The sequence below is a fragment of the Oncorhynchus mykiss genome, chromosome 11 (assembly GCF_013265735.2).
Source record: "Oncorhynchus mykiss isolate Arlee chromosome 11, USDA_OmykA_1.1, whole genome shotgun sequence".
NCBI lineage: Eukaryota > Metazoa > Chordata > Actinopteri > Salmoniformes > Salmonidae > Oncorhynchus > Oncorhynchus mykiss.
Genome location: NC_048575.1, coordinates 34,122,454 through 34,139,921, shown reverse-complemented (window position 1 = coordinate 34,139,921; position 17,468 = coordinate 34,122,454). Strand labels below are relative to the sequence as shown.

General features: G+C 44.5%; 1 protein-coding gene across 4 annotated transcripts in view; it reads right to left on the bottom strand.

Annotated features, from left to right (window-relative positions):
• The window catches only part of LOC110535601 (disks large-associated protein 1), a 246,163-nt gene that overhangs the window by 14,957 nt on the left and 213,738 nt on the right, over positions 1 to 17,468 (bottom strand). For all 4 annotated transcript variants that reach the window (XM_036935331.1, XM_036935328.1, XM_036935330.1 and 1 more), the window contains 3 exons: positions 7,831 to 8,039; positions 7,483 to 7,644; positions 7,070 to 7,152 (listed from right to left, as the gene is read on the bottom strand). In XM_036935331.1, coding sequence (XP_036791226.1) covers positions 7,070 to 7,152; positions 7,483 to 7,644; positions 7,831 to 8,039 — 454 coding nt within the window. The remainder of the gene's footprint in view (positions 1 to 7,069; positions 7,153 to 7,482; positions 7,645 to 7,830; positions 8,040 to 17,468) is intronic.

Here is a 17,468-nt window from a genome sequence, read left to right as displayed (position 1 = left end):
TAATTGATGGAAAGTGGTGTTGGGGGAAAAACATACGACATTATAAAATCCATGTACACAAACAACAAGTCTGCGGTTAAAATTGGCAAAAACCACACACTTTTTTTCCACAGGGCCGTTGGGTGAGACAGGGATGCAGCCCACCCTCTTCAACATATATATATCAACGAATTGGCAAGGGCACTAGAACAGTCTGCAGCACCCTACTGTTTGCTGATGATCTGGTGCTTCTGTCACCAACCAAGGAGGGCCTACAGCAACACCTAGATATTCTGCACAGATTCTGCCAGACCTGGGCCCTGACAGTAAATCTCAGTAAGACCAAAATAATGATGTTCCAAAAAGGTCCAGTCGCCAGGACCACAAATACAAATTCCATCTAGACACCGTTACCCTAGAGCACACAAAAAACGATACATACCTTGGCCTAAACATCAGCTCCACAGGTAACTTCCACAAAGCTGTGAACGATCTGAGAGACAAGGCAAGAAGGGCATTCTATGCCATCAAAAGGAACATAAAATTCAACATACCAATTAGGATCTGGCTAAAAATACTTGAATCAGTCATAGAACCCATTGCCCTTTATGGCTGTGAGCTCTGGGGCCTGCTCACCAACCAAGAATTCACAAAATGGGACAAACACCAAATTGAGACTGCATGCAGAATTCTGCAAAAATGTCCTCTGTTTACAACGTAGAACACCAAATAAAGCATGCAGAGCAGAATTAAGCCGATACCCACTAATTATCAAATCCAGAAAAGAGCTGTTAAATTCTACAACCACCTAAAAGGAAGCGATTCCCAAACCTTCCATAAGGTCCCCTAAGCAAGCTGTTCACAAACACAAACACACCCCACAGAGCCCCAGGACAGCAGCACAATTAGACCCAACCAAATCATGAGAAAGCAAAAAGATAATTACTTTACACATTGGAAAGAATTAACAAAAAAACAGAGCAAACTAGAATGCTATTTGGCCCTAAACAGAGAGTAAACTTAAGGAAAGCGTTGACTATGTACAGACTCAGTGAGCATAGCCTTGCTATTAAGAAAGGCCGCCGTAGGCAGACATGGCTCTCAAGAGAAGACAGGCTATATGCACACAAAATGAGGTGTAAACTGAGCTGCACTTCCTAAGGCAACAAGTGAAGAACAAACACCATTGTAAATACATCCCATATTTATGCTTTTTTATTTTCCCTTGTGTACTTTAACCATTTGTACATTGTTCCAACACTGTATATATAAATAATATGACATTTGTAATGTCTTTATTCTTTTGAAACTTCTGTATGTGTAATGTTTACTGTTAATTTGTATTGTTTATTTCACTTTTGTATAATATCACCCACACTTGCTTTGGCAATGTTAACACATGTTTCCCATGCCAATGAAGCCCCTTGAATAGAATTGAATTGAGAGAGGGAGAGAGAGAGAGAGATGGGGCGGGGTGTGAAGGAGGGAAAGAGAGGGAGGGACAGAGACAGAGAGAGCAATAGAAAGAGAGAGGGAGATGGAGAAGGGGAGAAAGAGATAGGGGGGAGAAGATAAAAGACCAAAGCAAAAGAGGGTCTTGTTACAGTGCAGTCTGGTGGAGTCCTTCACGGGGCCCTTGTTACAGTGCAGTCTGGTGGAGTCCTTCATGGGGCCCTTGTTACAGTGCAGTCTGATGGAGTCCTTCATGGGGCCCTTGTTACAGTGCAGTCTGGTGGAGTCCTTCACGGGGCCCTTGTTACAGTGCAGTCTGGTGGAGTCCTTCATGGGGCCCTTGTTACAGTGCAGTCTGGTGGAGTCCTTCACAGGGCCCTTGTTACAGTGCAGTCTGGTGGAGTCCTTCACGGGGCCCTTGTTACAGTGCAGTCTGGTGGAGTCCTTCACGGGGCCTTGTTAGAGTGCAGTCTGGTGGAGTCCTTCATGGGGCCCTTGTTACAGTGCAGTCTGGTGGAGTCCTTCACGGGGCCCTTGTTACAGTGCAGTCTGGTGGAGTCCTTCACGGGGCCCTTGTTACAGTGCAGTCTGGTGGAGTCCTTCACGGGGCCCTTGTTACAGTGCAGTCTGGTTGAGTCCTTCACGGGGCCCTTGTTACAGTGCAGTCTGATGGAGTCCTTCATGGGGCCCTTGTTACAGTGCAGTCTGATGGAGTCCTTCACAGGGCCCTTGTTACAGTGCAGTCTGGTGGAGTCCTTCACGGGGCCTTGTTACAGTGCAGTCTGGTGGAGTCTTTCACGGGACCCTTGTTACAGTGCAGTCTGGTGGAGTCCTTCATAGGTCCTGGTAAATCACTTCAGTGATTAAGTGAGGCCTGCTCTGCTCTCCAACTGGGAGAAAAGCTGCTCCAAGACCGGATGACTTTGTCAGTCTGGATTGTGGCCACAGTAGAACTCCTTAATTATAAGATATAGTTTTCTTGTTTTAGTCTGTTCAGGCTAAGTCTAGATAAGCTGAATCCCAGTTTGGGTCACAAAGTTGTCCCAGTTTTATTAAACACTTTGGGAGCAGTGTGGGGATTTACTTTTTGCTCTACGTTATCCACTCAGGTCCAGAACCGGGGGAAAGCTTTTAGGGATGTGCGCACACCACCCCTCTAAACATGGAAAAGCTGAATTAACACAATTTGGGAAAGCTTCCTCAAAGCCTAAGTCTAGAACGATGCTAATAGCTAAAACCTATTAGTAAAAGTTATCACTACACTCTTAGAAAAAAGTGGGTACCAAATGGGTTTTTTAGGACTCTCAAGTGGAGGAGTGGTCTAAGGCACCACATCTCAGTGCTAGAGGCGTAACTACAGACACCCTGGTTCAAGTCCAGGCTCTATCACAACCAGCTGTGATTGGGAGTATCATAGGGCAGAGCACAATTGACCCAGTGTTGTTCAGGTTTGGCTGGTGTAGGCTGTCATTGTAACTATGAATTTCTTCTTAACTGAATTGCCTAGTTAAATAAAGGTTCCGTTTAAAAAACATTAATAATTTGCAGAGTGATAGGGTTCTACCCAGAACCATTTTGTTCAGAAGAACCCTTTCGGAAGACAAGGCAAAGGGTTCTACCAAGAACCTTTAACATCCTAAGAACTGGCTGTTTTATGAGTATTTGGAAGGCAAGAAGGGTTCTTTGGAAGGCAATAAGGGTTCTACATAGAACCATATACAGTATTTACAGTTCTGTGAAAAGGTTTGCCCCCTTCCTGATTTCTTATTTATTTGCACATTTGTCACACTTAAATGTTTCAGATCATCAAACAAATGTTAATATTACACGAAGATAACCCAAGTTAACACAAAACGCAGTTTTTAAGTGATGATTTTATTTATTAAGGGAAAAAAGCTATCCGAACCTTCATGGCCCTATGTGAGAAAGTAATTGGCTCCTAAACCTAATAACTGGTTGTGCCACCCTCAGCAGCAACAACTGCAATCAAGCATTTGCGATAACTGGCAATGAGTCTTTCGCATCGCTGTGGAGGAATTTTGGTCCACTCTTCATTGCAGAATTGTTTTAATTCAGCCACATTGGAGGTTTTTCGAGCATGAACCTCCTTTCTAAGGTCACGCCACAGACTAGGCCACTCCAAAACCTTATATATATATTTTTTATCCATTCAGAGGTGGACTTGCTGGTGTATCATTGTCCAAATGCAGAACCCAAGTGCGCTTTCAGTTTGAGGTCCCCAACTAATGGCCGGACATTCTCCTTCAGGATTATTTGGTAGAGAGCAGAATTCATGGTTCCGTAAATCACAGCAAGTTGTCCAGATCCTGAAGCTGCAAGGCAGCCCCAGAGCATCACACTACCACCACCATAAGAAATCTGGAGGGGGGGGCAAAGCAAATACTTTTTCACAGCACTGTATATATATACATATATATATATATATGGCTGGTGGAACTGCTCATAATAGAGGGTTCTAGGAAGAACCATCCAAAGATTAAAGGGTTATTGGTAGGATCCTTCATAGAGGGTTCTAGGAAGAACCATCCAAAGATTAAAGGGTTATTGGTAGGATCCTTCATAGAGGGTTCTAGGAAGAACCATCCAAAAATAAAAGGGTTGGGGGTAGGATCCTTCATAGAGGGTTCTAGGAACCGAAGAACCCAGTAATGGTTCTACTTAGCACCTTTTTTTTCTAAGAGTGTAGGACTAGGGGTACAAGGCATTTTAATGGAGCTTACATGTCATGGGTGTATTCCAAATGGCACCCTATTCTCTTTACAGGGCACTACTTTTTGGCTCCTGGTAGGGAATAGGGAGCCATTAGGGATTCAGCCTGTGTCTTTGTCCCTTTGTCCTCCTTAACATGACCATAAAGCAGTAGGTCTGATCGTCTCTGACTGACTTTTCAAGACGGTCAATGTGGATTGAGGACCGAATGGTTTAAGACCACCATAGACCATACACACACACCCACATTCCATGTTACCAGTTACTGCAAAGCCAGCTGTGGAAACAAACTCCAACCTTCACCTAACCCATATGCCGCCATCTTGGAATGAGTTCATCATATGGAATGTACGGGCCCAGGACATAAGTTGGAACACCTTCGTAGAGTATCTGTCATTTAAGTGAGGATTATAAATGAGATTGGAATCGGTATACTTGTCGTCCAGGCGGTATGTAAAACAAATCATTCACTTTATCATAAAAGTATGAAACTTGGTACACTTGTACAGTTAAGGAACCTGAACATTGTCTAAACTCATAATATTATGTTTTTATTTTTAAGGACATTTTTCAGTTCATACAGGATGTGTTAATGATATAATCATAGAGTGAGATTATTGATGATAATTTACATTAGACAACGTAAACTTGTCTTAGCAGGCGGTTGACAGATGTCTTTAAAAGGCAGCCAGGTTGTTTGTAGTGTTCTTATATTTTACTGCTCCCCTCCACTCCCTCTCAGTTTGGCAGGCTTAAGCCCAGTTCAAACACTGAGGTAAGGTTATGACCCCACACACACACGCGCGCGCACACACACACAGATTTATTGTGAGTGGGGCAGGGCCACAGGAGAAATGCACTCTCACCGTCTGGGAATCTAGTGTATAGGGGCAATCAGCCCAGATCCAGACCTCCCAGGACCAACTCTGCCTTGCTGGGACATGCACACACACATACACACACACGCACATGCACACGCACACACACGCAACACACACACGCACGCACACACACACACGCACGCACACAAATAGAAAGATGCACCATAACACGCGCACACAGAACACACACACCTAAATATGCACAAAATCAAACATGCACAAACAAAAACACACACTCAAAAATACACCAAGGGAAGGCACATGTGTGACATTAAACCCCTGTGCCACTGGACTAGTGGAAGTGTCTACCGGAGTTAATATTTGCCTTGGCTGCTTGGAGGTGTGCCTCCTTTTCTATACTTGGCTAGGCAGCTGAGGAAAGCTCTTTAAGGAAAAACCATTCCAGATTCCTGCATCCCAAATGGCACCCTATTCCCTATGTAAGTGCACTACATTTGACACAGGGCCCATAGGCCTAGCCATAGGGCTCTGGTCAAAAGTAGCAATATAGGGAATAGGAGGCTATTTGGGATGAAACACAGATTCCTGCCTCTGACTCTGAAACTGCAGTTCTGGAAATGACCTTGGTAGGTTGAGACTGGGCTCTTTGATTCCCGACCATGTTCTGTTTACATTATGAAATCAGATTACTGCATCCAGTGCAGTCTCTAAATTGGTCATCTCCCCTCAGCTCTGACTAACAGAGGGGTTACTGTGTAGAGTGAATGGGAGTTACGTTACGCAGGCAGAAACACTGACACAACTGCCTGCTGCGTGACATATTTTTACACAACTCCAGGAACCAGGAATGTTCCCATAACTTCCAGCCCATGCAAATGCTCCGTGTAAATCAGTCAGGGCAGTTGTCCAATGAAGTGGCCAATTGGCATGCTATAGGCCAGCCCTATAGGAGTACAGAGGTTCCTAAGGTGTCCTCATCCGAAACAGTTCGGAAACAGTTTGTGCATATATTATGACAATCTTTTTATTTGTTTTGGTCTTCGGCAATGGTTTTTCCGGCTGTTCGTGCACACAACATTTTTTCTCTAGGCAGGCTGATGTCTACACCTCTTCGTCTGTGATTGGTCAACAGTAGGGATCCTTCAATTGAGTGTTTTGTTTTCTTCATTCAACGAGAGACTAATCGTTTTCATCTTAGTTAGATGTAAAATTGTGCTACTGTACAAAAACGACAAAATGAATGACAGATTTCTTGAGATATCTTAGATGAATTCTGAATATTTTGTAGCCAGTCTATACTGGCTACGGCATCTCAAGATAGACAAGCAGTACTATTGCCTTTTTTTTCTCGTTTTCCAAGCGATGTTCTTTTAAGGGAGCATCCGAGCACACTCGTTCGGTTCACTTAGCATTGTTTGGCTAGTCACCAGACGAACCGAACCATGCGGAAGGCTTTAGGGGGAGCTATAGGGAAGGTAGGGAAGCTATAGGAACTGTTACGTGTCGGGCAGGCAAAGGAGAGAGTTGGGGGAGGGGGGGGGGTTGACCACGTACTGAAAAGAACAGAACATTGACAGAAATCTCCCCGCCCCCCTTCCCTCTCCACCCAAAGTGGCCTGGCTACATCACAATGACTGGTGCAACAGATGGCTGTCAACTAACTGCCCACTCTCCCTCTCCCTCTCCCCCTTCCCCTTCTTCATCCCCTGCAACACATCCTCTACTCCCCCAGCTGTCACTGCATCCATGGGCCCCCTGGTTGAGGGGCTCTAATGTCAAAACTCCTCAGAGCTGGGGACAGCTGTTGTGGGGTGATGTGGGGAGGGGGTGGGATGAGGGATCCGGTAGCCTACGGTCAATGGGCCCAACTCCAAGGCACACATTTGTATACATACTGATCTCAGGCCAGAGAGGGGAGTGTTAGAAAAAGAGGTGCCAACTGAATGCACAATGAGTGGACAGTCAGCAAGCAGAGACACCAGCGGACTACAATATGACACAAGAAAAACACTAATATGAATGACAGAAAATCGTTCACATCCTGATCTCTCTCTCTCTCTGCTCACCATCTCTCCTCTTCCACCTGGATACCCACTGACTGGAACTTGGAGTGCTCCTCTGTCGCCCTAACCTCCTCTGGTCCATCCACCTGCAACAGAAAACAGACTTGATGTTTATTTAAACGTTATTTACACAGGCGCGTCAACTAAATAATCTCTCGTGGACAGACTACGCAAACATAAATGGTTGCATCTGACCAAATGACACAAGATTCTTGGTCAACCCGAGATGAGTCAATTAAGAGCAGACCACAGGGATAGGTCGACAGGGAACACCAAAAGAGTCATGATCTTTCTCTGATAAGGCTTACAGTTTATGGATGACATTGTGTACTCCATCACTCTGTGATGTATCTGTGTATGATCACATTCCAACATGTGTGGTCAATGTGTTGTCAACACCGTCGGCGTGTCTGCACCTGTATCCCTATGGAGAGGCACTTCCGGAGCGCGTCCCTCTTGCTGTCGCTGGAGGCAGTGGTGGTGGCGGTGGCGGTGACGGTGATGGTGCTGTTGGTGACGTGCTGGCTGGCCGGGCCGTGGACCTGGGCGTTAGCTGCCTCGATAGCTGCAGTCAGAGCCTTCATAATAATAACATTAAAATAGAATATTATTCATATATATTTTTGGGGGGTTAATATCTTTTTTTTATTTTTTTTTTACAAAAACACTGTTAACATCATAAGCACAAAATGACACTGACAAATTCAAAACAGGTTGTACCTAATATTTTCATAATATACGATAAACGTTATTACATGATGTACCTTCATACTGTCGATGCTCTCGGTGGAGTTGGACAGGTGGGGCTGGGATGTGCTGATCCGGGTCCGGAGCCCTGACCCCTCATCTATGTATGCGTCCTGGGCCGACTCGGTGCTGCTTTGGGCCGTGATGGAGATGACAGGTTTGGGTGGGGTGGTGCGCGGCGGCACCGGCGGAGGCGTCTTCTTGTACGTGGTAATGCATGACGACACTGCAGAGTGGGACAGGAAGTGGAAAAACGGGTTAGAAAAAACGACACGAAATGAAGGAGAAAACGGCATTAATGTCGTTCACAGGAGGATTAGCTACGTTTGCTGTGAGAGTTTCAATTAATCTAGGTTAGAAGCATCTTTAACAAAGCTCAGCTAACCTACTAAAAGGATTTGTCCGTTGGTCACTTCACTTGACCTACTAATCTAGTCTAGCGTGGCTGAAAGCTGCTGTCCAGATCTCCTCTGTTGCTAGGCCTCCTTTACATAATCATAACAAATCAACTGTATGGGAGTGTGGATTAGCAGTGTGTGTGTGTGTGTGTGTGTGTGTGTGTGTGTGTGTGTGTGTGGTTAAGAGAGAGAGTAGATGAACAAGGGTAGTGTACTGTGTAATCAGGTAGGATGTCACAGCAAACAAGCCCTAACGCAAAGATCAATGCTCAAACAAACAAGATCCACCAATTCACTCACGCTAACACACACACATCAATTCTGTCTCCACCACTCTCTCTCTCTCTCTCTCTCTCTCTCTCTCTCTGTGTCAGTGAATGCCATTTCCGATTACAGCGACAGGTCGGCAGGTAAGAAAGCTCTGGTGTGCAAGGAGTCCACACAGAGCACACCAGATTGCACCCCCGTTCCCTATAAAATGCAATACTTTCTACCAGGCCCTGGTCCAAATCGTGCACCTGGTTCAAAAGTATCACATGGGGATAGGGTTCCACGCCATCAGACCCAAAGCAACCCTTCCGAAGCCCCAAACACAGAACATAACACAACAAAACAGAACGTAACGGCGTTATGCCTTTTGATTTCCCTCTTGCCTCTGTGTCATCCCCATCAGAATTGGGTCACGGGCTGACTCCCGTTGACTCCCGTCCCAGAAACTAGGACAGTGAGTTAATTTCCTGAATCCCTTTTAATCCCTGAAAAAGACAAACATCCTAAAGGGGACGGTGGCAGCGGCATACCACGGCCCGTTCTCTTTCATACCCTCAGTACGGAGCATAGTGTGTGTGTGTGTGTGTGTGTGTGTGTGTGTGTGTGTGTGTGTGAGTGTTGTTGTCGTTGTGTGTGTGTGTGTGTGTGTGTGTGTGTGTGTGTGTGTGTGTTGTTGTCGTTGTGTGTGTGTGTGTGTGTGTGTGTGTGTCTGTGTGTGTGTGTGTGTGTGTGTGTGTGTGTGTGAGTGTTGTTGTCGTTGTGTGTGTGTGTGTGTGTGTGTGTGTGTGTGTGTGTGTGTGTGTGTGTGTGTGTGTGTGTGTGTGTGTGTGTGTGTTGTTGTCGTTGTGTGTGTGTGTCTGTGTGTGTGTGTGTGTGTGTGTGTGTGTGTGAGTGCCGTGTCGAAAAGCATTAGATCAGAAGCTTATATGGGCCCTCCCATCTCTCTTGACAGTTACAAAGCCTTACCACAGTGGAGGTGAAAGAGCTGCCTGCCTAGCTGGCTGCCTTAAAGCATAGTGTCATGACCACGATTCAATGACTGAATCCTCCAAGGCATCCCAGAATCTGTATGGTCAAGTTTTGACAAGTTCGGAGAGGGAGGCTTACATAGAAAAGATTGTATTGAGATTAGATCATTGTAACTAACAGGAAGAGTTGCCGAGGACTATATTACCAGGTGTTAGCTAACGGTGTGCTACTTGTTCAAGAAAAATAACATTTCAAGAAAAAGACAAGTACGTTATGTTATAATATGTTTTTTGGTAACAATTTCTATGAAGCATGTATAATGCTTTATAACGTCCTTTATCATGCCTTATAGCGCACTTATAATGTTCTATGCCGCTGACTATAAGCACCCATATATCACTTCTTTAATATCATCATGATAGAAGAAAATAGATTGTGAAGTGACTTCAGGCCACCCTGTGAGAAAGCATCCTAAACATGACCTAAACATGGGCCCCATGTTCTGATGCTTTGCAGATGTCTGCATGGGGAACTATGATTGACACACACTGCTGATCTCGCCAAAGGTCACTGAGTACAGACCATTAGGCAATCTACAGAGTACGGAACCACAAACACACCCTCTCACACACCCACCCACACACTGGCAGGGTCACAAATGGCCTCCTATTCCCTTTACAGTGCACCACTTTTGACCAGGGCCCGTAGGGCCAGCTATTGGGGCTCTGGTCAAATGTAGTGCACTAAATAGGGAATAGGGTGCTATTTGGGACACAGATACGAACCGACACAGATACGAACCAAGTTCAGATACGAACAAGTTCAGGGGATTCACACACACACACACACACACACACACACACACACACACACACACACACAGTGGAGAAAGCTTTGGAGAACAGAGCGTTTTCGTGTTTCTCCACAAATAGGGATATGAAACTGGAGATGAGTCCTTCCCCCACATATCTTTCACTGCTCTGCTCTGCTGTGGTCAGACAGAAAGGAGGAGAAGACTGGGCTGTGTGTGTTGAGACAGGTTAGGTAAACACACTAAAGAAACTGGAACATGCCCACACACACCCACATGCACGCACGCACGTGCACACACACACACACACACACACACACACGCATGCACACATGCACACACGCACACCCAGGACTGTTGACACAGTGCAGCCAAAAAGTTAAACCTCTCATGACCACATCAAAGCACACTGCAGACTTCCTGGCCTGGGACTGATATGCTTGTCATCCATCTGAATCTGTTGTCAGCGGTATCCTGCGCAGCAGTGTGTGTGTGTGTGTGTGTGTTTCTGTGCATGTGTGCATGTGTGAATTGATATGTGCCTAGCAACTTCATGAACACAGTTAACTTCTTCCAGATCTGAGCATCCCGCCACTTGATCCCTTGCATAACACAACAAAACCTCAGAAATATTCCACATCAAAGAGTCCCAGTCCAATTTGGCTGTCCATATGACACAATGCCATTACAGTGATATGGGGGGAGGGGGGATTACAGAACAAACACCATGATAAGACTACTGCCAAGTTTCCAGAGAGATGGAGGAGTTTGAGTAGTTTGATGTTTAAGCCAGCCATGACAGTAAGATAGCTCCTGGACCTCCCGCACGCTCGCACACGCGCGCGCACACACACACACACACTCACCAGACAGATTGTCTCAAGGATGCAGTGTTTGTCTGAAGGAACAGCGAGGGAGGAATGAGACATTGGTTGCCAAACCTCCATTAGAAGGGAATGGATGTGGAAAACTTTTTCCTTCTCTTCTTTCTTTCTTTCCCTTTCCTTTTTTCTTTCTTTCCTTCTTTCTTTCTTTCCTTCTTTCTTTCTTTCTTTCCTTCTTTCTTTCTTTCCTTCTTTCTTTCTTTCCTTCTTTCTTTCTTTCCTTCTTTCCTTCTTTCTTTCTTTCCTTCTTTCTTTCTTTCCTTCTTTCTTTTTCCTTCTTTCTTTCTTTCCTTCTTTCTTTCTTTCTTTCCTTCTTTCTTTCTTTCTTTCTTTTTTTCTTGCTTTCTTGCTTTCTTTCTTTTTTTTATCTCTCTAATTAAATGTCTTACGCTTTTAAACTAGGATTTCATTTCAATTTGATTTAGATTTGCATGTAATTCAGAATCAAATGAAGCTCTTCTGCTGTGTAAGATAGACCTGCAATAACACACTTTCTTAATTAAAGTGGTGCTTTGGTTGCCGTTTTATTCCCACTTCTTTCTTGAGCTGAAACCTGCTGTGTGTATTGTCATTCCAAATAAGACTGTAGAGGAGTTTGTGAATGACAAAACTCTTCTTGGCACTTGCCCAAATCCCTCTTTGACAAATGCTTCAAAACCCCATGCCGACAGGCTTGTGTGAATAGCTGTTCTCCATGGGGTGAATCCCCTCCCCCCAGAGCTAGATACTACCAGACACCCCACCCCCACACACACCCCTTCACAAAAAAGCCTCCATTCACTTCTTCATGCCCTGAGAAAAAAACAAAAACACAAGAGTATCTCTGGTTCCGTTGATCACCCTTTCCCATTAGAGGACTATAACCGATTTCTGAGTGTGTGTATTGTGTGCAATGTGTCCTTAGGAACTTGTGAGTTTTCAAACGCCTGCAAACGCCTGCAGTGGATTGCTATGAGCGGTAACAGAAGCAGAGAACTAACTACCTCTCCTTCAAGTGTCTGAGGCTGCATTGAAGCGGGACTATGCTAACGCTGGGCTATTGGGCTAACAGTGTTGAGCTCCCCCGCGTGGGGGCCAAGGGCGTAGCACCAGCACCACCGCCATGCAAACACAAAGACAGGAGGGCGGGCAGGGGAACACTGACAGCTGAGTACAGCCGCATGGCGCTTGGGGGAGGGACTACAGAAGAGGTCCAGACAGCCGAAAAAGAGAGGGGTGAGGGGGTGAGGACAGAGGGGAAGAGACTAGAGGAGTGAAGGGTGGGCCTCCATAGCTTCCTCCCACCCTCCCTCCTCGCGTCGCAGTCAGCGCGCTGTTTGCTCGCGCTTACACACCACGCCACCAGCTGGAGTCCTTTGTGATAGTGTCTCCATGGAGACAAGCAGACTGCTGGTGGCTGTTTACCTTCCACTATGTACACTCTGGCTGCAGCACAGGCACACAGCTAAATGCTAGTTAGCTAGCAGGTTGACAAATTCAAAGCTGAGATCATGCACAGTCACCAAAAAATGAGCACAAACAGTCTCATGTTAGACATGCTAGGCAAACTCACAAAGAGAAAAACAGTGAACTGCTACTGTGTTACTATAACAGGGAGCGTGTTAGCTAGCATTGAGCCTGCAGGCTAAGTCATGGCGTAGCTACTGTTTCTGCCTCAATACTAACGAATACAGCTTTTCTTCAGTTTCTGCTCTATGCTATCTGGGACACTGTAATGTGATGAAAAAGAGGCACAAAATGAAAAGGTCAGACATACGAAATTACACTAGTCTCATAAACAGCACTTTAAAGCACTGCAATATGCCAATTACAGGCTCTACCAAAGCCTAACTTGAGTATGTGATTAAGTAGGGTCTATCTGGTATTGAACCTAGACATCAGGGTCCTCATTTATAACCATTGCTTAAATTTCACCCAAAATGTCTACATGTGTCATTTCTGAAAAGTCTGCACACATACAAAAAAATATTGAGATGCATCAACTTTGAGCATGCCATACATGTGCATGTTTCCTGATATTAATCAGTCCTGTACAAATGTAAACTCCACCTGGAAACACCTCCATTCACCATTTATGTATTGTTTGGAACTATTAGCATTAGGCCACGGCATGCAAAAGACAAATTGCTGTTCAATATTGTGTTTATCAATAGAGTGTTGTGTTTATATGTCCAGCCTTGGCATAGGCTCTGAGACTAAATAGGCAACAATGTCTTGTTCTTATCGCACAGCAATACTGTAGCCTCCCCATACTGTCAAATATATTTTATTTTACATAAGCTTACTGTGTTGGCAGAATGTTTTTAATCTTTAGCAGTAATTTATTCTGTATCTGGAAAAGGACTGTCGGTTTTTGAACGAGAAAACAATTAGCAAGTTGCCGTGGACCTGTCAGCAGAACATTTGAAATCAAACAATGTTTTAATTGGACTTAAAAATGTTTTTTTTTTTTTTTTGATGGTACTACTGATAGTCAAATCTGCATTGTTGAGAAAGAGCAAGCAGGAAAAGCATTTCACTGTACTTGTGAGCATGACAATAATAACGTGACACTTTCAACCTGATACATGGGCCCACTTCCATGTAAAAATATCCGCTGTTAAATTTGACTGTATAGCGGTAGTTATAAACCGAACCGCACTGCCTATGATATCGCAAACCATGAAATACATTTAGCCTATCTATTTGCAGGCTACGAGGTCCAATTAAATGAGAGATGCGCATGGTCAATTGTTGTATGGCTCCTAAGGGACTATGAACCCATCACACGGCCAGAAAAGGGTGAGGAATGTAATTATTTTAGATTCTAAAAATAAAACCCATATATTTTTGCTCTTCTCACTAATGGCAAATGGTTTCAGTCTTGTTAATATGTTTTCCTGTTTTTACTTTTTTAAGAACAAGCTTTTCATCATTTGTACAAAATTCTTCCTTGCCAGCTTGCAGAACAATATTTCAACCACTAGCAGATGTGCACGCGCGTGGTCTCTAGAGTTTGTGGGGAGGTAGGCACAATCTCACGTCAAGTTAGATTTTTTTTATAAATGCCAACTTTCGCGGTATATTTTGTTCGTACGCATAGTTTAGAAAGGAGGCCCCAGAACTGTAAATCGTAAACGCAACAGGGTTTCAGGTTACTTTGTGTGACTGTGTGTGAACAGTGAAGGCTTTCATAGTGGATGGAGCATGTTACCTTTCTCTTCAAACCTCACTCCACTCCACACACTCCTCTACACAGAGCCATTGTGTCTGTGAGGGGGCTGGGAGGTCAGGCATCTGGGGAGCAGAAATCTCCTCGCGACCCTTGACCTTTGAGGGTGAGTGGTGCAGACTGACATGAAGGCTTCTGGGATTCCTTCAGGTGACTCACAACAGCACTTTGAGAGCAGCTCTTTGTGTGTCTGTGAGTATGCTATGTGTGAAGCAGTCTAACAAATATCTACACAATGAGTCTAAGTCAGAGATATTGTATTTAGTCTAGTAGCGCCATGTAGCCAAAACAGCAATATCCGCATAACAGCATATTCCCTACTGTGAAAAAATTACAACAACAGGCTTGTCTGTCTTGTGTCCCCTATGCTACCTGATATAGACTGTGTTTACAACTGATAACTGTACATGTATCTGAAAGTTGCTTGGTGAGAGGTTTCAACCTACTTAACCCACTTTCCCGCCATGCAGCATGTACCAAGTTCAAATAGAAACCCTGCATTCCAGCATTATGAGCCAGAGCTGTCATCTGCTCTATCAATCAGTGACAGACTGAGACAGAGACATACTGCATGCTGCAATACAAATTAGACTAGAGCGGGAATTGTGTACAGTACAAAAGATACAGGGGACAGTACATAGCGACATACTTTTCATTTACCAATGTCTGAAAGCTACTATTTCAGTTAAGTGGTCCTGTAATCAACAACAGAATATGACCATCTGTCAGGTCAGATGTTGTACACACCAAAGTGTACAATACAGGCAATACTGTATGTACTATATTATACTATATTAGTGTTACATGTACACTATTAAAAACTGGGTGGTTCGAGCCCTGAATGCTGATTGGCTGACAGCCGTGGTATATCAGACCGTATACCACGGGTATGACAAAACATTTATTTTTACTGCTGTAATTACAGTGGTAACCAGTTCATAATAACAGTAAGGCACCTCGGGAGTGTGTGGTATATGGCCAATATACCACGGCTAAGGGCTGTAATCCAGGCACTCCGCATCGCGTCGTGATTTAGAACAGCTCTTAGCCGTGGTATATTGGTCATATACCACACCCCCTTGTGCCTTATTGCTTAAATATAACATGTACAGATAATAAAGGTACAAATTCAATAACATGGTCGACAACTGAAGAGAACTGAGCAGTGAGATAATCCTAGGATGAAAGAGTTTAGGTGTGGGTTTTAAAAGTGAACGGTTTCTCATTAGACCTGCCTTAGAGGGCTAGACGGCCCTTATTGTTCCCCAGTGCTCCGCAATGAGGGCCTAAGCCTCACAAGTACTTCACCACATGAAGCAACACATCACTCCATTGTCCCATCCCTAAAAGAAAGGCATGCCCTGAGGTAGGAGAAAGAGAGAACAGGATATCTTTAGGGAGTGACTCAACAGTAACCTCATGGGTAGGAAGGGAGGAAGAGAGAGCGAGAGAGAGAGAGTGAGCGAGAGGTTCAGATGAGATACATTTGTCAGTCCGTTTTGTTCAGTTCCTGTATTAACATTCCTGCTGCCACGCGGGGCAGCAACTCCAGCGCTAGCCTCCTAATGCTAAAGCTAACACGCCCACACATCTCACGCATGATTCCACTCCCCTCATTTCACACTCCCAGGCCCATGTCTCACGGACTGTGTCCTAAATATCGCCCTATTCCCTATTTAGGGCTCTGGTCAAAAGTAGTGCGCTGTATAGGGAATAGGATGCCATTTGGGATGCAGACCATGTCTTGCTGAGTGAGTAGGCTATGGGCTTGAATGACACACTGCATGTGTCTGGGATGTCAGTGGGAGCGAGTTATAGCACTCTGGCGAAAGTGTAAACTCGTATCCATGTTGTCAGTGGGTGAATACGGAATATTCAACATCAACTATAGTAGGTTATTGTAACCCAGGGAAGCATTGATACTGGCCTTTAAATAAATGATGTGAGCTATCGATACTATAACCTATGTTAATTTCCTCCGATTAGATACACACTCTCGTATCTCCACAGGTGCAAAGATATGAGTCATTTATCAGAACACGGTCACACACACACACACACACACACACACACACACACACACTTTGGCGGGTAAGCTAGTTAATGATTATGAGATCTGGGACAGCTACTGTATGTGTCTTTCAGTGTGTTTCTCTTTGACATGATGCTGAGGCGGCCACTGCTGCTAGGAGACAGTGTACTAAGTGGATAATTCAGTCCACTTAAACCTCTGTGTATGTGCTGACTATAAATACACACACCAGCATGGCTTTGGACACACCACCGCCGCACACATACAAACACACACATGTTTGTTTTACTATCCTTGTGGGGACCAAACAATTGATTCCTCATTCAAAATCCTAAACCTAACCCATAACCCATAACCTAACCCTAATTCTGACCCTAAACTAAAACCTAAACCCTAAGTTTAAAATGGCTTTTTTCCCCTGTGAAATGTCCACCACAAACACGTGCACGCGCGCACACACACACACACACACACACGCAAGCACGCACACACACACACACACACACACACACACACACACACACACACACACACACACACACACACACACACACACAGATTCAGCCTGTACTAGACCACAGAGACATACAATACCAATGTCATGTCATTACATCAAGGATCACTGCCCACTACAGCTAAACCTATTAGCATAAAAATGCACTGGTATGTGGTCAAACGTTCACACTTCTGGTGCAACCTTTTTCTCCCCACAAAATGAACATAGCTTCACTCCAAAACGCAAACTTTTTTTTATGGAAGTTGGGCTCTGAAGACAATAAAAGACGAACAAAAATGTCTAATGTACTTACAGTGCAACAAAGAAATCGAACGTATTTAATAAAAATATTCAACAACAAAAAAAATCCTAATTTTCCCAAATTCTTCAACTGTTGTTTGTTCTTGTAGGAAATGAAGAATGTCATGAAATGTCAGTGTGTGTAGAGAGTATTATTTCATGGTTTAGAGGCTTACATTCTTTTCTGCCTACTTGACGTTCTTTGTCCTGACTACTCACACATGGAGGAAAAGGAGACTGCTGATCTAATCCTCAGTCAGAGGCTGCATCCCAAATGGCACCCT